Source organism: Muntiacus reevesi, chromosome 8 (genome assembly GCF_963930625.1).
Source record: "Muntiacus reevesi chromosome 8, mMunRee1.1, whole genome shotgun sequence".
NCBI lineage: Eukaryota > Metazoa > Chordata > Mammalia > Artiodactyla > Cervidae > Muntiacus > Muntiacus reevesi.
In genome coordinates this window covers 60,764,094-60,787,204 of record NC_089256.1, presented here as the reverse complement: position 1 = coordinate 60,787,204, position 23,111 = coordinate 60,764,094, and the positions used below count along the sequence as shown (strand labels likewise).

The 23,111-nt window shown below is 55.7% G+C and overlaps 2 protein-coding genes across 5 annotated transcripts; one reads left to right on the top strand and one right to left on the bottom strand.

Moving 5' to 3' along the window:
• The first annotated feature begins 185 nt into the window (after positions 1 to 185).
• FAM131A (family with sequence similarity 131 member A) lies at positions 186 to 8,985 on the top strand. Of its 4 annotated transcripts, XM_065942161.1 has the most exons (7): positions 186 to 374; positions 1,586 to 1,646; positions 2,638 to 2,780; positions 4,970 to 5,063; positions 5,284 to 5,466; positions 5,634 to 5,750; positions 7,247 to 8,985. In XM_065942161.1, the coding sequence occupies exons 4-7, from the start codon at positions 4,994 to 4,996 to the stop codon at positions 7,720 to 7,722; spliced, it is 846 nt and encodes a 281-aa protein (XP_065798233.1). In that variant the 5' UTR covers positions 186 to 374; positions 1,586 to 1,646; positions 2,638 to 2,780; positions 4,970 to 4,993; the 3' UTR covers positions 7,723 to 8,985. The 4 variants fall into 4 exon arrangements, with proteins under 4 accessions (XP_065798233.1, XP_065798232.1, XP_065798234.1 ...); XM_065942160.1 differs by lacking the exon at positions 1,586 to 1,646; XM_065942165.1 differs by lacking the exons at positions 186 to 374; positions 1,586 to 1,646 and adding an exon at positions 1,671 to 1,993.
• On the bottom strand, positions 8,928 to 23,111 carry CLCN2 (chloride voltage-gated channel 2). The gene is made up of 24 exons (XM_065942159.1): positions 22,722 to 23,111; positions 20,344 to 20,500; positions 20,063 to 20,194; positions 19,591 to 19,719; positions 19,366 to 19,499; positions 19,177 to 19,254; positions 19,008 to 19,086; positions 18,787 to 18,912; positions 18,600 to 18,684; positions 18,410 to 18,511; positions 17,484 to 17,568; positions 17,188 to 17,343; positions 16,732 to 16,801; positions 16,386 to 16,496; positions 15,956 to 16,169; positions 15,510 to 15,643; positions 15,104 to 15,276; positions 14,860 to 14,974; positions 14,614 to 14,687; positions 14,325 to 14,384; positions 14,141 to 14,179; positions 13,865 to 13,969; positions 9,633 to 9,719; positions 8,928 to 9,497 (listed from the first exon to the last, which is right to left on the bottom strand). The coding sequence occupies exons 1-24, from the start codon at positions 22,794 to 22,796 to the stop codon at positions 9,303 to 9,305; spliced, it is 2,715 nt and encodes a 904-aa protein (XP_065798231.1). The 5' UTR covers positions 22,797 to 23,111; the 3' UTR covers positions 8,928 to 9,302.

Genomic DNA, 23,111 nt, shown 5'->3' with positions numbered 1-23,111 from the left:
CCAGTGAGTGAGCGTGACCCATCTCGCCGCTCCCCACCCTTGGTGTCTTGGGTCTGGGAGCACAGGACGAACCTTTTCTGACTCGGCCCCAGGCCACCTCTGCGTGGCTGTGACGTAGGCTTCGCCCCGCCCGCCTTGGGTGGTGACGCGGTGGCCACGCCCCCAAGCTTACGTCACCAGCCCGGTTCCCTCTCCCGGGAGCGTTGGCGGACGCGCGGCGCCCACCCCCCTCCCTTCTCAACGGGCTCTCCCCTCCCCGGTGGCGGCCGCGGCCCGACCCTCTGTGGGGCGATGGCCCGGACTCCGAGTGCGGGCTAGCGTGGCTGGGTGCCCGGTCATGGGCTGTATCGGCTCCCGGAGCCCGGCGAGTCAGGGTAAGAGGCGGAGACCGGGCCCGGGTTGGGGAATCGGGCTGAGGCTACCCGGTGCGCGGACGGCCGCGGGGGGGTGGGGGCCTTGAGGAGGGGGCCGGTGTTGGAAGAGGGAGGAGCCTGCACTGGGGAGGCGGGCCCGGCAAGAGGAGGGAGCGGGCCGAGCCGGAAGGGGGGGTAAACCGACTCAGGCTCGCTCCTAAGGCCTGCTACTGCCTCTGGGCTCTGCAGGGTGTACTCGTGGTCTTTCCGCTTGCATCCCCACCGCTGAGGGTGGCAGGAGGCGCACAGCCTAGAGAAGGGCTGCTCAACCCCTTCCAGCCCGTGGCGACTGACCTTGCATGCCCACTCACAGTCACCTCCCCCTCTGCCTACACCTCTCACTGTCCTGGGAGTGGCCTTATGCTGGGAACCTGTCTTCTCCTAGCTGTGTCCCAACCCCCTTCAGGAGGTAGCTTGCAGACGCTGGTCAAGCATCCTACCATGGAGTTTTCGACCAAACTTATTACCCCCTTCAGAGTCCGCAGGTTGATGAAGGGGACTGCAGCCCCATTTGGGGGCACCTGTGAGCACCTGATCACCTCTCATCTGTAAAAACCTGTTTTAGTCCCCTGGCCCCACTCCCAACAAAAACAGAACTCACTCTGCCCTGTGGAGGGAAACAGGAGCCCAGAGGGAGGCTGTCCGGGCATCCTTTCCACAACTGCTGACCACTGCCTGAGCCTTGGTTCCCAGAGATTGTGGTGCACACTGGGGCCTGGCCTTGGTTTAGTGTCTGAGGTAGCCTACTTTACTCCCGTGTCATGGATTTCCCCAGGCCTAAAGCCAGGCAGGAACTTGTGACGTGTGTAGGGCTGGCTTTGGAATGAGTCCTGGGCTTTTAGGGCAGGCGGTCAGGCACAGAGGCCTTAGTGTGGGTGTTACTTGAGGTTCTTTGGGGCTAAGACTCTAGCTGAGATATGTATTTGACTGGGGTTCCCATGAGGAATTTTAGGATTTGTAGTCTTAAATTAATCTCATGACTTTTGAAGCTGAGAAGCAGCAGGCTGCTCTGATCCCTCTGGCCCTGCTAAAGCTTGGGAGTTCAGGAAGTCATTCCCTCCTGTAGTCAGGAGAGTTTGGCTGACCTCCTGATTGGCCTTGAGAGCCCTGATTAGGCACCAGCTGGGGGCCAGGGATGGCCTGTAACCTTGTGTCTTCCTTCCGGTTGGTAGCGTTTCTGGGGACCACCAGCTGGCTGAGGCTCAGGGACAGAGACGGCTGCTCCAGCTAAAGGTCAGTTGTGATGTACAATTGCCTGTTGGCACTGTCTAGGGGATGGGCCTCAGCTCCTGAGCTCCAGAGAGCTCAGCTGGGCCCAGGCACTCCCACCTCCTCAAAGCCATGAGGCAGAAGTGTTCTCCTTCTGTGACTAGGCACAGGTTCCAAGTGGGGAGGGGACTGGCTCAGCATCCGGAGCCAAAATAGGAATAGAACTGGGAGCTGAGCCTGGAGCGGTTCTGGGCTTTTGGTTCTCCGCATCAACACAGCCAGCATGCCTATGATTTCTGTGCTGGGCAAAATGTTTCTGTGGCAGCGTGAAGGGCCTGGAGGACGATGGACTTGTCAGACAAGTCGAAGAGGTGAGGCCAGGGACATAGATGTGATTTGGGAGGTGATGGGAAGCTGAGGAGTAGGATGCTCAGGCGGCGAGAGGAAAATTACTCTGGTTAGATGTTGGGAACCAGGCTGAGATAGGAACAGACAGGCTGGGGCCAGACAGGGCATCAGGAAAAAGCCTTAGGGGGACGAAAGTCAGAAGAAAATCACAGGTTTGTCAGAAAAGAAGAATAAAGAGCTGCGCATAAGCTGAGGCTAGCCTGAGGAAAGAACCATAGCAAGCTTGTAGAGGGTCTGAGCTGGCGGTGGGGAGAGGGGGTGATGTTGGTGGAAGAATGTGGTGTGCTTTCCAAGAGGAATGGGTAGATTGAGAAACCTGAGAAGGTTCGGAATTTATCAAAGTTTAGGTTTCATACCTAGGGTTTTGATGGCAGAATGTATCTTGAGGAAGGTGGTGGGGAGTGTCTGCCACAAAATGGCCCCGGAGGCCTGAAGGTCAAGGCTGTGAGGATAGGGGCTTTCAGGCTTGTGGAGAGCACCAGGTGGATGCTTAGGTTCTTGGGACTGGGGGATGGGGTATGGAGAAATGATAAGGGCAACACCGGATGAAAATGGGGTTCTTGGCAGAAGTAGGAGCCCAGCTGAAAGCCTTTCCCCCACCCCTCAGTGGCCTCGGACCCCGCGTGGGCTGTGGAGTGGATTGAACTTCCTCGAGGCCTCTCCCTGTCTTCCTTGGGATCTGCTCGGACTCTCCGAGGCTGGAGCCGGTCCTCCCGCCCTTCCTCAGTGGACAGCCAGGACTTGCCAGAGGTGCTGGGCCCCTGGTGTTGGTAGGGGGAAGGGGGCCCCCTGCATCCACGTGAAGGGGATCTGGGTGCCCCACCCCCGCTTCGCCAGCCAGCCTTGCTTCTGGCTCTCTTTTCCTGCAAGCGGAGGCGCTATCCGGCCGCCGGGGCCACAAGGCCGCCCCCGCGCGCCGGTCTGCTCTGCTCGGCTCTGTGCCAGCGGGCGGGCTTGCTTTGCGCCTTGGGCCCTGACGTCAGCGCATCCCGGGCCGTATCCCGGGAGACCCTGTTGCATGGTGATGGGTTGCCAGGGAGACATACACCTTTTTCTCTGGGCCTGGGCCGCAGCTGCGCGAGCGCAGGCAAGGATGGTGATGGCTGGGGGGAGTGATGGGAGGGCGGGAGAGCGAACCAGGGAACACCCACCAGGTGCTCCTCCCCCCAGGCTGGGCCTGAAGCTGCCGGCACCACCCTGGGGGCCCTGTCAGCCAGGTATTGAAGGGACGTGGTGGGCCTGAGGTCAAAGGGGCAGGTGGAGTATCTCTTCTGAGGGGTGGGAACGTGTTGGAGGAGAGGTCAGCAGTGCCGGGGATGGGGCGTGTGTTCATTCATTGAGGGAGACGTTTCCCAGGGCTGCCAAGGAGCCCTGAGGCCAGGTGTAGGGTGGAGGTGGGAACCCAGGTGAATCAGACTGAGGCTTTGCCACCCCAAAATCCCTCAGGAAAGATGCAAGGACATTGCTGAGCTGGGGGTGCAGGCATACAAGAAGACAGAGAAACTGGACTGAAAACATAATTAGAAGGTGGTGGCACTTGAGAATCAGGCCTTAAATGATAGGGGGCATTTTGTCAGGCAAGGATGGCATTCTTAGCCCAGGGGAAAGCTGTGTTCCTTTGCCTGGAGGGAAGGTGGAAAGGTGGGCTTTCACTGGGCAGAAGAAATCACTGGTGGATTCCAAGCAGGCCTGGAAGGAGCCTAGGGCCTCACAGAATGGATTCCTTCAGTGCCTGACTGAAGTGCAGCTTCCACTTCATTGGGCATTGGAGGAACCCAGGAAAGATTTTAAGTAGGGACATGTTGTGACCAGTTGCACTCCAGGAAAATTACTTGTTTATTTTTATACTTTGCCTAATTCATTCAGCCTATGTATTTTCAGAGCTGCTCTGTACCAGGCACTGTGTTAAACACAGGGTGGGTGCAGCAGTGACCAAGAGAGACCAAATTCCTCATAGAGCTAAAAACCAATAAGAAGTAAGGAAACACAGGAAACAGACCATAGTGACACACACAGGATCTGTTGATAGAAGATGGCAACTTGCTATAGACTACAGAGGGAGCCTGGACTACTGCTAGGGTGGCCAGGAAGGTTCTCTGAGAGAGTGACATTTCAGCCAAGACCCTAAAGATGAGGAAGAACCAGTCATGGGAAGTGGGGTGGGGAACACTTACATACACAACATTCTGGGCTGAGAAAACAGTGTGGAATTGGAACTTGGGGGACCACCATTTGTGCTAATCTGAGCAGGGGGCACTGAGGGCTTACCCTTGAGAAAGGGCTGTGGCAGTAGGAGTAGAAAGGATGACAGTAGTATAGAAGGCAGTTTGGAGATGGAGTCATTAGGTGTTAATAACAGATCTGGGTAACCAGGCTTAGGGGAGAGCCGATGGTAATGCTGAAGTTTGGAGCCAGGTGGAATGGGAGAATGGTGGGGTGGAGCGAAGTCAGGAAGTCTGATAGCAGGGCCAGATATGAGGAGAAGGTGTTGGGCTTGGTTTTGACCATACTGAGTTTGTGGCCCTCATAGGCTCTAGAAACAGCTAGGATGGGGGATCTGAAGACTGAGATGGGCAAGGGGGAGAGGACCTGGAGGAAGTCCCATTTGCCATGCATTTGGCCTCCCCCCTTTGCTATTCTCAAAGGCCCCACTCCATTTACTTGTCAACCTGCTTCCCTCCCTGCAAGCCAGGATGTGGCGGGTTAGCTGCAGTTCTATTCCCTTGGACCTGCTCACGTCTGTGTTGTTTCCTGGGTGGACATAGTTTGCAGATCCTGGTCTCTTACTTTCCGACATATCGCAGCAGCCACTGGGACATCAGCAATGCTCTGGCATCTTTTCCCAGCTCCCATATCCCCTTGATGCCTTGGGTAGAGTATGGGCCTGTGGGGAACACTGCTGTCAGAGGGGCACTCACCCTCTGATGCTGTCACCCAAGGTGAATGTTGGAGACACAATCGCAATGCTGCCCAAGTCCCGGAGAGCCCTAACTATCCAGGAGATTGCTGCGCTGGCCAGATCCTCGCTGCATGGTATGCACCCCCTTTGCCCTTTGCACATGCCCTTGGGGACTGTATCCTGTGAGCTTTTGCTGGGATCCCTCTTTCCTCTCTTTCTCAAATGAATGCCAGCTCCCTCCTCCTAGCCAAAGACACATGTGGACTCTTAAGTACCATCACCCCTCCCTTCTCTTCCCAGATGCTCCCTGGTCTGTGTTCATACCAGCTTTCCTCATTCTGCACCCCCTTCCAGGTATTTCCCAGGTGGTGAAGGACCACGTGACCAAGCCCACTGCCATGGCCCAGGGCCGAGTGGCTCACCTCATTGAGTGGAAGGGTTGGAGCAAGCCAAGTGACTCGCCTGCTGCCCTGGAATCAGCCTTTTCCTCCTATTCGGACCTCAGTGAGGGTGAACAGGAGGCTCGCTTTGCAGCAGGTGGGTACTGAAAGGGTTTATCTTAGGGATGCTTATGTTCATCTCCTCGGGCCTGATGTGGGGGGTTGGAGTCTTTCTGTACTGCTGTGTCTTCCCTCTCCTGTGTCTAAGCTGAGCTCTCATCTTAGCTCACCTCTGCTAAACAAACTCTGTGTCTTTCCTGTCAGGAGTGGCTGAGCAATTCGCCATTGCAGAAGCCAAGCTCCGGGCATGGTCTTCGGTAGACGGCGAGGACTCCACTGACGAATCTTATGATGAAGACTTTGCTGGGGGAACTGACTCAGGTGAGGGAGATATCCCATGCCAGTGCTGCCAGCAGAGGTGGAACCTCCTGACAGGCCTTGTGGTTCAGAGCTCAGCCTTTGTTTTGGAAAGGGAGACCCAAAATGTCCTCAGCCTGGAGAAGGGGAGAGGAGAAGGACAGACTGTCCAGACAGTCCTTGACAAGGACTCACCACGCTGGTGAGTGGGCAGTCAGCAGTTGGAAATGGGATTGGTTCCTTTTCCATAGGTGCTGAGCCTTCTTTGCAGTTGGGCTTCGCAATTCTTCAAGTGAAAGTGGCTCAGTTGTGTCTGACTCTTTACCACCCCGTGGGCTATACAGTCCATGGAATTCTCCAGGCCAGAATACTAGAGTGGGTAGCCTTTCCCTTCTCCAGGGGATCTTCCCATTCCAGGGATTGAACCCAGGTCTCCCGCATTGCAGGTAGATTCTTTACCAGCAGAGCCACCAGGGAAGCCCTTCAAACAAACAAAGCCCAGAGACCTCACCAATGCATTCTGTACAGCTGATCTTTGAGGGTCTGCTATGTCCTGCCTTGCCCTCTCAAAGCTGCCTTCTGGCTGGCTGTAGCAGCTCAGAGGAGCTGCAGTGGAGCAGCACAGCTCCCTGCAGGGCTGGGGCCCCAGGCAAACAGGAAGGCTTGCTGGGCCTGGACCGCCCACAGGGCCTCTGGCTCCAGCTCGGGATCCTTGCCCTCCAGCTCAGGATCCTTGCCCTCCAGCCGTGGCCTGCCTGTGGATCTTTCCCTGGGCCAGGGCTTGCAGAGGGGACCCTGCAGGGGTTGTGCAGCTGTGCAAAGGCCCTCCTTTCATCTTCCAGTCTCTAAACCACATGGCTGACTTTCTCTGTAGCTTCTAGGCTCAAACCTCATAGGCCACCCCCCCCCCCCCACCTCTTTGCCTTTGAAGATTGCCTCTACCCAGCCCATCCCCTCTTGCTAATTAACAAGCTCTCCAGGGTGGGCAGTACATTAGAGCAGATTGGGGACTGCTACTGTGGTCTTAAGGGGACTGATTAGGATGCCTGAACCACAAGTGTTTTTGTTTGAGTTCCAGGCCTATTTTGACCCTTGGTATAATGATAATGACCAACATTTATCCAAGGCCACTACTAGCCCCTGTGGAATCTGTGGAAGTTAGAAAAAGGGATGTCTTTTTCTGGTGAGGATAGCCCTGTGCTAGGGCATGTTGCTTGGCGGGGACTGTGGGTTGAATTCAGCCTTGGACAGGCGCCCCTTGTGCAGTGAACCGCCTGCGCCATGTACAGTATCCCTGTATTTATTGATTTTCACCATGTTCCAGAGTCTGTTGTTCTCTCAAAAATCCCATAAAGTTATAACCTCCAGTTCACCATTAAGGAAACTGAGGCACTGAGAGGTTAAGCAACTTGCTCCAAGTTACTCAGCTCCTGGGAGGCTGGGAGCCGGGAGGATGTGGCTTCTAGGTGGGCCAATTGAAATGGGGCTGGCAGGGCTGTCTTCTTTCTCTCTCCCTGCAGACCTGGCTGGGCAGCTGCCCCTGGGGCCCCACCTCCAGGACCTCTTCACCGGCCACAGATTCTCCCGGCCTGTGCGCCAGGGCTCCGTGGAACCTGAGAGCGACTGCTCGCAGACCGTGTCCCCAGAGACCCTGTGCTCTAGTCTCTGCAGCCTGGAGGACGGGTTGCTGGGCTCCCCAGCCCGCCTGGCTTCCCAGCTGCTGGGCGATGAGCTGCTCCTTGCCAAACTGCCCCCCAGCCGGGAAAGTGCCTTCCGCAGCCTGGTCCCACTGGAGGCCCAGGACTCACTCTACAACTCGCCCCTCACAGAGTCCTGCCTTTCTCCCGCTGAGGAGGAGCCAGCCCCCTGCAAGGACTGCCAGCCGCTCTGCCTGCCACCAGCGAGCAGCTGGGAACAGCAGCGGCAAGCCTCTGACGTAGCTTCTTCTGGGGTGGTGTCCTTAGATGAGGATGAGGTGGAGCCAGAGGAACAGTGACCCAAATCATGCCTGTTGGTGGCATGTGTCCCCTGGCTGCTTCTGGGGACAGAGCCTCCGTGCCCCAGCGTGGGCGAGGCTTCCAGCAGAGCTCCAAAGCCTGGAGGGCTCCTGGGAGTGCTCACTCCTCCATTGTGTGTTTGCATGAAAGTGTTCAGAGGAGGGAGGGGCCAGGCTGGGGGCGCATGTCCTGCCCCCACTCCTGGGGTTTGCCGGGGGATGCCCGGGGCCCCTGGGTCATGGCTACAGCTGTGGCAGACAGTGATGTTCATGTTCTTAAATCAAAAACACCACGTACACATTTCCTCCTCGGGTGATGTGAACCCCTAAGGGGGTGGCTGTGACTGGGCTGTAGAGCAGGAGGGAGTCCCGCCTCTCCCGTCCTCTACCCCTGCCTCTCCTCTGCTTTTCTTCTCACCTCCGAGTCCACGTGCAGTGCTTGACAGAACTGCCCCTGCCCGGGGGGCTGGCTCCAAGCCTCCTGGAGCCTCTGGATCGGGCTGTCCCCCCAAGGGCCCCTCGCCCAGCTGGGCTTGTGCTGTGCTTCACCTCTCCATCGTCTCTAAATCTTCTTTTTCTTAAAGAGGGGTCTCGGTCTATTCTTTCAGTTGGATCTTCTCTGGGAGGCCATGGAATGACGAAAGCCTGTACCCTCGGCCCTCTTCCTGGCCCCTGTGATGGGGTCTAGGCCTTTCCCCAGCTACTTGAAGGATGTGTGGGCAGGGTCCTGGTGGCTCGAAGCCCAAAGGCTGCCCCATTCACTCAGGAGTTCTATTTAGGGTGGAGTTGGAAGAAGGGATGGCCCTGGTTGCCACGGAGCAGTGATCTGGATGTTCTTCCAGAGAAGACCACAAGGGGGCCACATGAGTGGCCAGGCAGTTGTCTGTCGGAATTGTGCCAACAAAAGACAGTCATGAGGGAGGTCTCTCCTTGGGGAGGAAAAAGGGTTGTGTCTTTCTTGGCTGAACAAAAGGGCAAAACTACCTTCCTGGGGCCTGAGCCTCAGCCGGGGTCTGGATGAGCAAGCAGCGGCGGCCTCTGCAGACCCGGCATTCCACGGACAGCAGGCTCTGGAGTTTACAGCTCTGGGGGCTGCGGGTGGCTGCTTAATTTGGAGCTTTGTAGACTTTGGCAGGTGAGAGGGCCCAAGGTAAGAACAGAGCCGAAGGGCACAGGCATTCTATATATAAGTGGCTCATTAGGTGTTTATTTTGTTCTATTTAAGAATTTGTTTTATTAAATTAATATAAAAATCTTTGTAAATCTCTATATACATCTGGTCATTGGAGGTTCCAGTATAAACCCATCTTAGTTCTACCCCTTCCCTCTCAAAGGAGGAGCAGGGATCAAGCGAACCCACCCCCTTCTGGACAGGCCAGTGCTGACCTTCCTGCTCTGGGAACACTTGCTGCAGGTGGGAACCGGCTCAGATTTCAGGTAGGATGAGCTGGGAGAAGCTAGCACCCCAGGTCTGGAGGTTAGGCTGGAGCTCCTGTGTTCCCATGGTGGAAAGAACAGGAGACCGCAGGATCTGGGCCGATAGCCACAGCCACTGCCATCCCAGGTCACACCTGAGGGGATCACTGGCACTTGTCGTCGCTGTCAGAAGGGCTGCCCTCCCGGGGAAGGCCGTGGCGGGAGCGAGGCCCCCAGAGTGCATGCACCTCGGTGGTCTCTGTGTCACTGCTGCTGGTGGCACTGTCACGGAAGCTGGCGAGGGGCGGCCGGACTTTCACGCCCTGTGCTGTGACAGAGCCCTCGATAGCTTTCCGGAGCTGGAAGGGTAAGAGGGTCAGACGTGTGGACTCGGGGATCCCTACTCAGACACCTCCCCAGTGCTTCCCCAGGTGGGCTAGAGAGAAGCCTCCAAGCCTTTGTGGAAGTGGCTCTGATGGCCATCATCATCTCACCTCCTTCAGGGTGACAATTCCAATGAGTCTGCCAATACTGGTGACATACGCATGGTCCACTCCCAGCAGTGAGAAGATGGTATGAGTCTGCAGTGTGGGGAGAAAACACAATGGACTTGATGTGTGAGGGGACAGCTGTACATTACAGGCCAGAGGGACCCAGAACAAGGTGGCAGTGGCAGTAGAAGGGGTGTCATGGATGGTGAGGGGAAGGGCATAGGACCACCAGAGGAAAAACAATAATGAGAACGTTTCTGTAACCAAGCCTCAGAAATTTGATAGTGGGAATGTTTATATTGCTTATGTTGATGGGGGAAGGGACAGGGGAAGGCTTCTTTATTCCATGTTAGAAAGGAGGATAGAGAACAACTTTGAAATACAACATCAGATGACTGACCGGGCACTGGGCTAGGTTTTTCCTATATGGGCATTTAATATCAGTAGTGTCCTGAGAAGTAAGTATGATACCCATTCTATAGGTGAGGAGCATGAGGCTCAGAGCTGAAGTGACTTGCTCAAGGTCATCAGTAAGAAGGAGCCTTGCAGCCCCAGGCAACTTCTTGTCACACTATGCAGGAGGAAGCACAGCCCCTGTCGTCCTATGCAGCTGTCCAATTAGTTGTGGACCCAAGTTCCACACACACCCCACTCCCCCTAGGGGCACTGGCCCTGAATCCTCTACCTCTAACTCACCTCTGTAGCTGACATGCTTCCCGTGGGCCCTTGGGGAGCTGGCCAGCTTTAATACCCCTCTAATTTTGGCCTGCAGCACTCTACATCTCTCATACTGTTTGCCTTTTCTGTGAGTCCAGCTAGCATCCCGGCTCCTTTTGAAATGTAGTTTGCAGTCCAGGGGGACAACAGTCACACCCATCCTCCCCATGTTTTTTTTTTTGCTTTGGGCCCTCCCCCCAGGCCTTCTAATGTAATCAACAAGGGTTCAGAAATTGTCAGGCAGTTCCCCTCATGCTTTAAGTGGATTTTCTCAGGCCAGATGTCTTGAAAAACACTCTACTGACTCAGCAGTTCCTGGAATTTTTGGCCTATCATTTATCGCACTGTTCTGAGTTTACTTGTAAGCCTTTTGGCTTAATATTTGAATCAAAATGGGCACTAATAACCCAGATTCTAGAGTACCAGTTACTCAGAACTCATTGTAATCATCTTAACAATTTAAAAATGTTTTATTATACAGTTGCTAAATTCTTTAGGAAAGGAATTCCAGGACTTTCCTAACTTTCTCCATCTGAGGCATGACAATAATCATAAAGGGGGCTAGAAGTTCAGTTTTAGAATATGCTTTCCTGTGCTCCTTCCATGCCCTTGTCATAACTGTCCTGTGGTTAGTTAGCAAGTTACTCCTCCTATCTAACTTGAATCCTGTGTGCTACAAGTTATCTTTAATTTCATCATCTGACTTTGGAGGGAAACATTGTTATAAGATTTCCTGTTTCAGTAATCCTTTAGTCTTGCCTTCTTATGGTTTAATAATCCCTTTCATCTCCCAAGGATCCTATTAAATAGTTCCCCTTGATTTTCAGTTCTCCACAATTCTAATCAGAGTGAGCTTCTGGCAGACTATATGCTTTTTAGATTTGCAAAACACTTGTCCCACTAAGCCTTACTGATTGACTTTCTGAACATCCTGGTGGTTCTCCCAAACTCCCTTAGCATCCTCACCAGGATAGGGCTGCCACATTGTAATGGGTTCTGCTTTCTGCCTCCTTTGCCCCCAAGTTGGCTCTGCCATCCTAAGAGCCTTCCCAAACTTGAGTTAGACCCCAGGCTCCCCAGAATGGCTCATAAGACCCTTCCCAAACCCGCCTCAGCCTGTCTTTCCAGCCTCAGATGCCATCAGGCACCCCATCCTCACATGATCACTCATCCTTTTCTGAAAACATCCATTTCTGTCACACTCAACCCTTTCCCTCATGACACCATCTTTTAAAGTCTCCTGTTGGTTGCTTCTCAGTGTAAGCAGCAGTACTAATTCCTAAGGGATACTGAATACTTAGTATGTGCTGGGCACTGATCTAAGTGCTTTACATGTTATTAACTTTAATCCTCAGAAAACCCTATGATGTAGGTACAATGATCCCATTTTATAGCTAAGGAAAGCAAAGCACAGAGAGGCTAAGAAATGTGACAGGGTTAAAAAGCTGGCTACCACATGGTAGGATTCAGGTTCAGCCTGCTGGCCTCCTGTTGACACTCTAGCTCCTCCTCTACCCACTGGTGCTCTGCAGATGGCCCTAAATGAATGAGGTACTCCGCTGGTATGAGATGTCCATTTGCACAGGTTCCTAACTAGTCTCCCATATATTCCTCTCCCTTCTGAATATTCCTGCACTTCACTGGACTATTTACTGATTCCTCAGGCCTACAAGGACAGTTTGAATTCTCATTTTTATGTTCTTATTGCTTTTAGTTCTTTGTACTTTTGTTGGTTGGTTCCTCAAAGGCTTCTTTTCTTCCTCGGATTTTTAAGTTTGTAACAAACATCTACTTGTTCCTTTTCATTTTAATTTAATTAGACACCAGGGAGCTCACTAGAAGGCCTTTATGTCTTAGACTTAGGAACAGTGAATTGACAGGGAGAGGGACAGTGTGGCCTGAAAGAATCCTGGGAGTAGGGCTGGAAAATCTGGCCCTTGGGCCTGACTGCTATACTGTCTTGGGCAAGTGACCTCCTCACTGCCTCAGTTTTCCCATGTATAAATATGGTTAAATCCACAGGCTTTTGGATTCCAGGCCTAGTTCTGTTACTTACTAGGTGTGTGCCGCTGCTGCTGCTGCTAAGTCATGTCAGTCGTGTCCAACTCTGTGCAACCCCACAGATGGCAGCCCACCAGGCTCCTCTGTCCCTGGGATTCTCCAGGCAAGAATACTGGAGTGGGCTGCCATTCCCTTCTCCACTAGTTGTGTAACAAACTGCTTAACCTGTCTGAATTTCAATGTCCTCATAAAAACTAGTATATCACAATATCCATCTTACAGGGTGGTTGTGAAGATTAAAATTAAACATGTGAAGAACTTAGCCCACTGCCTGGCACATAGCTGGCACTAAAAAATGTCAGCATTTTCATTATCATCGTGCGATGTTTGAGGATTAAGTAAGATGATGGAAAAGCTTTAGAGGTCTTAGGAAGAAAGGCGTTAAGAAAAGCCAGATGTATTATTCACAGGCCTATCTTCTTTTTTTTCTTGCAATTGCATGGCAATTTTGATCTGGGGTCTTTACCCAAAGGCTTATAACTTCCCTTATTACCTTTTGCTTTTTTGTTTTTGTCCCTTGTTCTTCCTGCCCTCCTTGTCTGGCTGGCTGGCTAGGCTAGCTCTTGGGAAAAACTGGTGTCTAAGCTAGCTGCCCAAGCTTCAGACCTTGAGAGTGTTCCTTCTCATCCCTCGTGCCTCAGAGGCTTGCACGTTAAATCTGTCAACAATTTAGCTAAACTCTTCTGGTGTCTGCCTGAGCAGCCTGCTGGGTATACCTGTGATCCCTGCCTTCCCTGAGAGGCTGGAAGATGCCCAGTGATGCTGGCCACTTTGCCCTGGGGAGCCTGAGGCAGTCCTGCAAAGAGAACCCCTGCCCTCCACGAGCACCCATCAGCAACCTGTCTGCACTCTGGTTTTCTGCAGGCTGTTTTGCCCTTCTGCTTAGCTATCTTCCTGTGTCCCTGCCAGTTTTCCCTTGGCCTACATTAAGTCAGACTTTCTGGGGTCTGACATTCCAAGCCCCCTGCTAGGCACTTCTCATCTTTGTTTATCTCTTCTCTGCAGTGTCCCCAGTCCTACTTGGATGTTTGTTCACTTGTTTATTAGATTCTCGTCTCCTGCCTGTTTCTCACCCATTTTTTTCCCTTTGTGAGTGTATCAGCCTCCTCAGGCGCTGGCAGCCTCCTACCTCACTCTGACCCTAGAATGTCAGAGGCCTCCTGGCTTCCACCCAGCACCAGCCCTGTCTTTGTTGCTGTTTTGGTGCAGAGTTCCCGCGGGCAAGGCTGAGCACAGAAAAAATGATGCCTGGCTCTACTGTAGACAGGAAGGGGATAAGGGGCCCTGGCTCTTGGCCTCCCATCATCTGAAGCGACGTGTTTGAAAAACATGTCAGCACAGAGCCCACTCTCTGCTGTCTCTTTTTCCCTCACTGGCTTAAGTCCAAGTTTGTAGGAGGACTTAGATCCCCACCTTGTGCTCCTGAGGCCCAGGCAGCCTCAGGCCTCTGGCCCTACCTTGTGCAAAGAGGTACGCTCCACCAGCTGGAAGGGTGCAGGGTCAATTTTGCAGTCACTGAAGTTGACAGGTTCATCTAGTTGCTGCTCTTCCCACTCCAGAATCTGAGGGGACAAGACTAGAAGGATTAGGGAGGTGCCGACAGCTGCTCTCACCTCCCCGAAAGTAGCCTGCCTCTTTTCCTACCCCACAGTCCCTCCCACGGGGACAGCAGCCAAGATGATGACTGAACACACCCAGGAAGAAACAGAGTCCAGAGTCCAGTCACACCTTACCTCCTCAGGGGTCATCTCGCCTTCCAGGTCTGAGTTGCTCTAGGAGAGACGAAGGAAGGTTGACAGCTTGGGGGCTGGGGGAAGGGAGTGTCCCTCCCCAGCATAGGGAAGCTTGCCCCACCTACAGCCTGGCCCTCCCTGTCTCCTGCTCCGGAGGAGCCACAGGAGGAAGGGGAGCACTTACCGCCAAGGAAATTCGGACCCGCTTCGGCTTGCGCTTGTCACATTTCCCCGACTTCTCCAACTTTGTTAGAGCCAAACCAGAAAGAAGAGGAGTTGATGTTATAGGTAGGAGGGAGGTGAGGGAAAGCGGTGGGGATGGGAGGAAGGGCACACCGCAGGGACTGCTGACATCCAGGAGGACAGAGGGGCCAGGAGGATGGAGGCAGGCACTGCAGGCTAAGAGAAAGGTGGTCTCAGGGTCAGAGAGAGATGGAGAGAGAGCGCCAGATGGAGAGGCTCTGACCACTCACCTCTGAGGCGGACTCGGGGGGTGGACTGCCACAGAAGAGGCTTCTGAGGGCGATGCCAGCCTGCTCCATGTTCCCTGTGTTCCCAAACACAAGGCCCTGAGGGCAGTGCCATCTTTGCTGGAGAGGACCAGGAGAGGTGAGGGCAGAGGAGAGGCGTCCTGCTGCTATTCCTGGTGCGTCTGGGCAGGGACCTCGTGGGTCTCCAGGGCCGGTCTCTGGCTCTGTCCTGCTAGCCGGTGGGCTCACCTGTGGGGCTCTCCTTGACATTCACGGTGTTGCTGGGGCTCCTCTTGAGAGCGGGTTTCAGGGGCTTGTGAGTCTCGCCCCGGGCTGCGGGGAAGCCCTGGTCCTCTGTGTTCACCTGCATAGGCAGGAAGGGGTTGGGGAGCCTGTGGTTCCTGACCACCTCTGTGTCACCACCCTCTCAAATAGTCTACACGATGGCATTTACAAAGTCTGGGTGGCCCTGCCATGACGTCTTCCCCCTTACCTGGAAGCGAACGGAGGTCTCAGGGCTGGGGGGACTCTCCTGATCAGAGGGTGAAGAGGTCTGGGCAGCTCGACGCTCTTGCATGTACCGCCGGCGGCGGGCTGGGCTCAGCTGTGCCCCCAGCAATGCCACCACTTGTGAACGCTCGATGGACCCCAGGAGGATCATGGACTCTGGAGAGAACAGGTGGGAAGACTCAGGAGCCGGGGAGAGGCCCTCCTACCCACTTGCCTTCTCTTGCACCCAGTGGGGGACCTTGGATACAGGCCACATACCCAAGGGAAATCCTGGCCGGGTTTGCTGGCTTACTGCCTTTGGAACCAAGGAGGCTGGTCCTGAGCTCCCACCCCTCCCCCTTCCTGAGCTGGGAGATAACCTTCATTCCTGGTCCCCCCTCCTGGCTCACCAGGGGACTCTACTAGGGCCAGCATGCGGCCCTTGGTCCTGTGCAGTGCCAGCCGCAGGTCCCGGAAGGTGCAGCTGAGTGCCACGTGGGGAACGTCCCGCACCATGATGTCCTCCACTCGCACCCGGTACTGCCTGAGGGCCGAGAGAGGCACTCTCTTTGTGGTCAGTATGGGGAGGGCAGCCAGGAGTACTACCATCCCAGGGTTACGGGGAAGGCCCCAGGGCTTATGGGGACAAGGGTGGAGGACCCAGGAGCACCCTCTGCCTTCGTTCTGATCAGGTGGGTCAGCCATAGTTCCCCATGGAGTGGACAAGGGCAGTTTTGGCCAGGAGGCAGCAGGGTGACTGGTCTCCCAGCCTTACTTGCTGGAGGTGTGTGTGATGGAGTCCTAGGATACCTCCTGCCCCTCACCCCCACCCCCCTTGTCACCCAGCCCTCCGTACTGGTGGCGGCCCCAGCCCAGCTCAGGCAGGTAGGGCAGCTTCTTGATTTGGATGATGCTGTCATAGAGTGAGGGCTGTAGGCTCTGGGCAACGGCATTGGCCAGAATGACGGCGATCATAACAGGCAGGATGTGGGCGATCTGGCCTGTGAGCTCGAACACGATCACGGCCGTGGACACAGTATGCGTCACTGCTCCTGCCAGCGCAGCCGCCCCTGGGGACAGCCACCTTCAGTCTCCTCAGGGTGCCCAGGCCCCAGAAGACCACCCCCCCCCCCCAACTCTGGGCAGGACCCTCAGGGCTGCCCTGTGTAATCCTGGGGAGTGGGCCTGTGCATCTGAGGGTTTCTACCAGCAGGGGGCACTAGAGCCTCAGGCCCTATGGCCCAGTCAGGGGTTTTCCAAAATGAATAGAGACCTGGAGTACTCACCTACAACTGCATAGCCTCCAGGCACAATCCTGTAAGTGCTGCTGTCTGTGTGAATCCCGTCAGGGAACCAAGCAGCCATGCTTTCACCCACCAGACGCCCAAATGCTGCTCCTTCAGGGAGGGGGGTGGGAAGAGAAACAGGTAGTGGAGGGGGAGGGCAGGGACACTAGGAAGAGAGAGGGTCAGAGGGTGGGGGAAGGGGCCGGTGGGTCATTCAGTGCAGGGGACTACCCTGCAGGGGTGGGGGTTGGGGCTGGGGCTGGACCAAAACCCGCTCCCAGGCAGAGACGGGATGACCAAGGGGTGGCCAGAGGATACAGGCTGGAACAGGCAGCTGAGGACTCACCAATGACAAACACCGGCATGAAGGCCCCACAGGGCACTGGGATGGTGGTAGCCAGTGCAGACATCCAGAACTGCAGGCAGGAAGTCATTCAAACAGGTAGAGGCACCACCTGGCCCCAGGCAGCCCCCAGCTCCACCCCAGAAGCCTACCTTACTTATCAGTCAGGCACAAATGTCCCAGTTATCTCAGAATCCCCCAGAGGTGAGGAAAAGGAGGACTTTGGAACCAGTTGGCTTGGGTTCAGCTCCTCACTTTCCTATCTAGCTGTGTGACTTTGGGCCAATTACTTATAACCTCTTTGTGCCTCAACTTTCCACCTTTAACACAAGGGTACTACTATTACCTTTCTCATAGCATTGCTGTGGGGCTTAAAGGGGTTAATATATGGAAAGTGCTTAGAGCAGTGCCTGACACCTAGTAAGCCTGTGTTGGCTATACATATGTAAGGAGCCCCACCTTCATGAGAATGAAGATGACCAGGGTGAGGAAGACGTTGGCCCGTGGTGGGTTCCAGGCCTGTGAGGTTCCAGGTGGCTCTAGTTCCTCCATCACACCCTGGCGGACCCACGTCCGGTTGTCAAACAGGGTGACCAATGTCTCTTTCTGTGACAGCTGTAGGTGAACAGGGTGCCTCAGTCTGGGGGGACAGATAGAATGGAAAGGGAAGGGGCCCATAGGCAAGCAAGGGCTATTGGCTTTCGAAGGGATATATCCCAAGAAAAGGTACATATTCCTGTTCTGCCTGGGGTTACCTGTCCGGCCATGAACTGTCCAAAGCCAGAGGGGAAGGTCAGAGTAGAGATGAGTAGAGTCACCAGAGCCGGGAAGAGCAGGCGTCTAAGAGATGTAGGTTTCACAGCATCAAATACCAACCTCAGGCTGGTGATAGGCTTGGGTGCCCTCACATACCTTACAGCTAAGGTCACAGCAGAGCCTTGGCTCTTACATGAAAGCACACAGTTCTGAGAAAAAGCCCTCTTTGCCGCTCATGACACGACGGCCCTGAGGTGATGGCCATCCAGGCCATCTGATGTCTTTCTTTCGGCTCCTCACTCCTTAAGTAGGTAGCAGCAGCGGAGAATCCATCCCCCCAGCCCTCTGTGGGCACCTCTAAAGCTGTGACTCCTCCCCTTACCCTCAAGCTTCTGCTTCTGTCTCTCTGTGGTGACTTAAGAGTGAAGGTGTTGTTGGGGAAAGCTAGGGTTACTCATGAAGCTGACTGAAGGTGCCAAGGGAGCAGGTTGCCCTTTCCCTGAAGCATATCAGTCCCAAGAGAAATCACATCTCAAGCCTCCCAGCTCCCAGTCCTTGGGGTCTCAACTGTGAGAGCAGGAGGAAGAACTAAGACTCAAACGTTCTTCAGGGGGCACTGCTATCTGGGCCAACTCAAGGGCCTACAGGAAACCTTAGTCTTTGATCCAAAATGCCCTCTGCAACTGACTAGAAATTCAAAAGTGGCCATTTTCAGGTAATTTAAATAAAAGTCAAAATGTTCAGTCTGGAAAACACCATTGGACAATTTCCTCCAGGGACTGCCCATTTTTTTTTTTTTTTTTTTTTTTTTTGGGACTGCCCATTTTTGACTGGGCCACTATTTGCCATCTCACTTGTTACCACGCCTCCCCTTCTCACCACCAAGGGAATGACCTTCATACAACCCAAAGAAGAATCAACTCACTTCTTCATGAGGAAACGGTTGATGGTCTTCTGCTTTCGCATCACCTGGACAATCTTCCGGTTCAGGTAGACAAAAAGTGCTCCCCCAAAACCACTGGCGATACTGGAGAGAGAAGAAGCACCCGCGTAAAAGGAGGTCTTCCTTCTCTCACCTCCTCCTCTCCCACACCTCAGCTCCCTCAGCTCCTCACCCAATAACAGCAAAGGCTGGCAGCTCCTGGAGATCGAAGGGGAAGTCAAGTCGGAACCGGGTTTTGAACAGAGCTGTGATGGTCTCTGAAGGGAAGCAGAGCAGCAGAGGGAGGTGGGTGTAGCCTTGGAGGGCCCCACCTCATCTGCACCATTTCAGGGCTCGCCTCCTGAGCCAGGTTCCCCCACCTTCATCACGGTTCCAGACGGCCAAGACCCGGAAGATGAAGGCACTGAAGGTGGCAGCAAAGAAGCCCCGCCAGTAGTTGCGCACAGCAAAGAAGGTGGAGGTGACCTCGATGCTGAATAGCACACCTGCGGGGGGTGGGGGCAGGGAGAGTGCCCCTTGAGGCCTGGGTCCCATGGTCTCTGACCCAAGGGCTGGGCTGGGGCTGACCCTCTCTGCCCACCTCCAATGGGAGCCGCAAAGCAGCAGCCCACCCCCACAGCACAGGCGGCGGCCAGCATCTCTGTGTTCCGGGATTCATTCTGGCGAAGAGTGGTGGGAAGGGGAGTCGGCATTAGCGTGGGCTCAGCAGTCCACCCCACCCCTATACCTTCCCCCAATGTCCCCCTTACCTCGTAGATGCCCCCAAACAGCGAGAGGAACTTGCTGAGAAGGGCGGCACACATGCTTGCGATATGCACAAAAGGGCCCTGGGAGGTAGAGGCAGGTGGTGAGTGGGGCTGGGGCACACCCTGATGTTGGCCCAGCTTCGTCCTCCCCTGGGACTGAAGGGACTCCTTCATTCCCCAATCTGCACTGACCTCTTTGCCAAGGGGCATCCCACTGCCGAGGGCACAAGTCAGCCCGATGACCTTAGCTATGAAGGTCTTGAGGGTGAGGTATTCCTTCAGCACCACTCCCCGCAAGATTGTCTTCATCTCGGGGATGCCGGACCCTGGGGCAGGGGGTGCACAATCCCAGAAGAGTCACTGGATGTGCCTGTTTCAGTAGGCCCATCTCCGCCCTCTCTTTCTCTCCTATTGTACCAACAGCCTGAGGAGCCAGGATCTGTGTGAATCCGGCAGAGAAAGTGATGAGGACGACGGGGTAGGTGACCCAGGCCAGATACTGGAGTAACAGGTTAGTGTTCAAGCCCTGGGACATCCACTGCTGAGCTGTGGAGAGAGGACGTATCACTGACGCTCCGGTGCACACACCCAGTCCCCGCCTGGCTGCTGGACACAGTTGTGTGACCAGCTGTCCCAGGGAGTACTGCACAGAGCCAGGGTAACACGGGGTAGGGCAGGGGTTAGAGAGCATTCACTGAGACAAAGATCACTGTAGGTGATAGGGTCAGCTGAACAGGGCGGCAAGAAGTTGTGGCCTACGGGAGCGGCAGTGATTACGCCTGAAGACAGGGCGGTCAGGCCGGCCAGGGGAAGTGGTCAGTGGACAAGTGCGGGATGGAGGAAGCAGGCTTGTTCTCCCCCGCCCTTCCTCACCAGCCCTTGTCCTCACCCTGCAGACAGGCAGCGATGGCGTAGTCCATGGCCCAGCTGACCAGGGCCATGAGGAGTCCCAGCAGGACTAGGAAGATCCAGTCTTCACCAATCCTGGACACTAGGAACTTATGGCAGTGTACGGTACAGACTGGGAGCAGGCGAGGGAAGAAAGGGACGCTGGCACCAAAGCATACCTACCCCTGTCCACCCCCGCCCCTTCCCTCCCGGGCAGCTCGAACAGCCTCTGTCCCCCTCAGCACAGCTCAGCCAAGTCCCCTGCCCCAACCCAGGTCTCACTGCGGCATCGGGCGCAACGGCTCTGTCCATATTCCAGGAGTTCTGGGGGAGCCCGAGGGGAAGGTGGACCCCGCCAGGGTTCGGGCCCTCCCAGGCGGATCCGAGCAGCTTCCTCTTTGGCAAAGGCCCCAAGGTCCTGAGTATAACGCCCGTACATCTGAGCAACAGGGGAGATGGAGGTTAGACATGGGCAGAGTGGGGGGGCAGGGAGGGCTCCTGGGGCCTCAACTCCCCTTCTCCCAGCCCCCACATTATGTACCCCTTTTTAAACCCATGTTTCCCACTTTAGCTTGGGGTGTGGGAACAATGCACAGTGCAGATTGTGGGGGCTGTTCTGGCTGGAGTGATGGGGACAGCCAAGGTACAGGGACACAGCTCTGGGGGTGGTGGAATAATCGGTCCTCTTCTCACAAGCCTGGGGAGGCGGGGAGCAAAAGAGGAGGAGTGGGAGGGAAAGCCCCAGAGAAGGAAAAGATGGAAAAACCTAAAGCAGTGTGCAAGTGGGAGGAGGGAAGGTCAGAGAATAAGGGATGGTCAAGGGCACATGGGTAACAATAAGGGCCTCATGGAACTGGGGGTAGCTGAGCTGGGCCTAGAAACAGGCGGGGCCCCAATCCTTATCACGTTCCTGCTGGGCCTCTGGCCTGTGACCGACTCAGCTGCACCCCTCCCTCCTACCCTAATCCCCTTGTCCCCATTCTCCACTCCCACCCCAGCCTGCCAGCCCAGCTGGGAATGGAAAGTCTCTCTGGGTGGGTAGAGAGTACTTGGTGACCTCAGCCCCACTCTGGAGCTGCCCTGAGACCCGTGGTGGGTTAGGGGACAGCAGAAGCTGATGGCTTGGCTGTGACTGTGGATGCTGGGGTGATGGGATGGGAGAGTGGCCGAGCAGTGGCTAGACCTGCCAAGCTGGGCGTGTGTTGGGGGGTGGGGAGGAGTAGATTCCGGCTGCCACCCGCAGAGCTTCGGGACACAAAGGGCTCCTGTTGGGCTTGGTGGGGGGGAGTGAAGGGAGGGAAAGATAGAGATACACAGAGAGAGAGAGATAGAGAGCAGGAAAGGGAGGAGAGGGAACCAGTGAGGGGAAAGAAGGGGGGAAAATAAGGCTGGGAAGGGGCACAGAAGAGAAAGAAGTAGACTAGAGGGGAAGAAGGGAGGAGGAGAGAGAGTTGAGTATAAGAGGCGGACAGCATAGGAGGGGGAGGTGAGTGTGTGAGAGAAAGACAAAGGGATCGGAAGGAGGCTGGCGCAGGGAGTGCCCAGGAGAGAGTCTGACCCTGAGAACTCTGTTCCAGAGATGAGACAGAGACCAGGAGAAGGAGAAGTGGCTGGTGCCCGGCTACCCTGACCAATGCCCCATTCTTGGCCCATGCAGACTGGCAGACACGTCCCAGGCTGTGCAAAGAATTACCCCTCTTCCCTTGCTCCACCCCCACCCTGCCACCTCTCCCTGTCATCCCGTTTCATCCAGTCACTCTTTCTTATAACTGGGCACTTCCCTGCCTCAGATACAGCCCAGGCCCCCTCCTCCTGGAGAAGTTCCTTCCCTACCTCCTTCCTGGGCAAATTCCAGCCCACACTGATAAAAAGGAGCTACAGGGCCCACTCCCTTCCCTAGAGTTTGGGTCCCCCACCCCAGTGACACAAGCAGAGGCAAATGGTTTCTCAAACACTGAAGTTACAGTGGTGTCTGTGAGTCAGCTCAGATCCCCAGGACCCCTGCTTCTAATGATGTTGAGGGCTGGCCCTGGGGTGGGTAGGGGCTGGACACCCAGACTCAGCCTGGACAAAGGTCCCAGTTCCCACACCCATTCCTGCTCGACCCATCCTCCTGTAAAGCTCCTGTCCCCCCAGGGTAGCAGGTAACCGTTTTTTCCCCCAAAGAATCAACTGAAGGATTCCTACCCATGCTGGGTTGCCAGCCACTCCAGCGGTAAGGGCCAGGGCTGGGTTTGGGTCTGATCATCTTTCTAGCACGTGCCATGCACAAAGTAGAGACAGAAGGAACGTCTTTGGATGTGGAGATATAGTGGAGAGAGAGAATGTTCAAGGATGTGAGTAGTGCTGGGAAGGGGTAGTGGGGTGCTGAGCCCTGGCCCCAGGTGGTGGTGGGGAGGAGCAAGGAAAACGTTGCTGGGGGGAGTAGAGAGAAGGACAACTGGGACAAGCACCTGAAGTCCTTGTCCTGTGCAGGCCCCCAGCCTCAGCCAGAGACCTGCGTGCAGCTTTCCACCTTTTAGCCCCTCAGGCTCTCAGTTTCCCCAGGTCAGAGGGCTGGATGAGGTTAGGTTAGCCCCTCCGGACCTCGTCGCTTCCGCAGGTAACTGGGAGCAGCGGTCCGGGAGCACATTCCTCAGGGCTCTGCTGGCTTCACTTACCAGGGTCTGCTCGTACTGCAGCGCCCGCGGCTCCATCCCTTCCTCCGCCGCCGCCCCCGCCGCAGCCGCCGCCATCTCCGCTCACAGCCCTCTGGCCTCCCGCCGCGGCTTGGGCTCTGGCCCGGCTCGATTCCCGGCCCGCGGAGCCCGCGCCCACAGCCGTCCCGTCCCCGCAGCCGGGGCGGCCGAGTGCAGAGTGCGGCGGGCCCCGGGCGGGCGCCGCTGGCACAGCCTCCCGCTCGCGTCCCCTCCTAGGCGGGCGGGCCGAGGGCGGTGCCCTCGGCGCTGCTCCGCCCGCCGGCCCCTCCGAGGGAGCGGGCCCTGCCGGGCCGGGGTCCGCGTAGGGGCCGTCTCCCGGGCTCGGAAGAGACGGCAGGGGGCGCGGGCGAC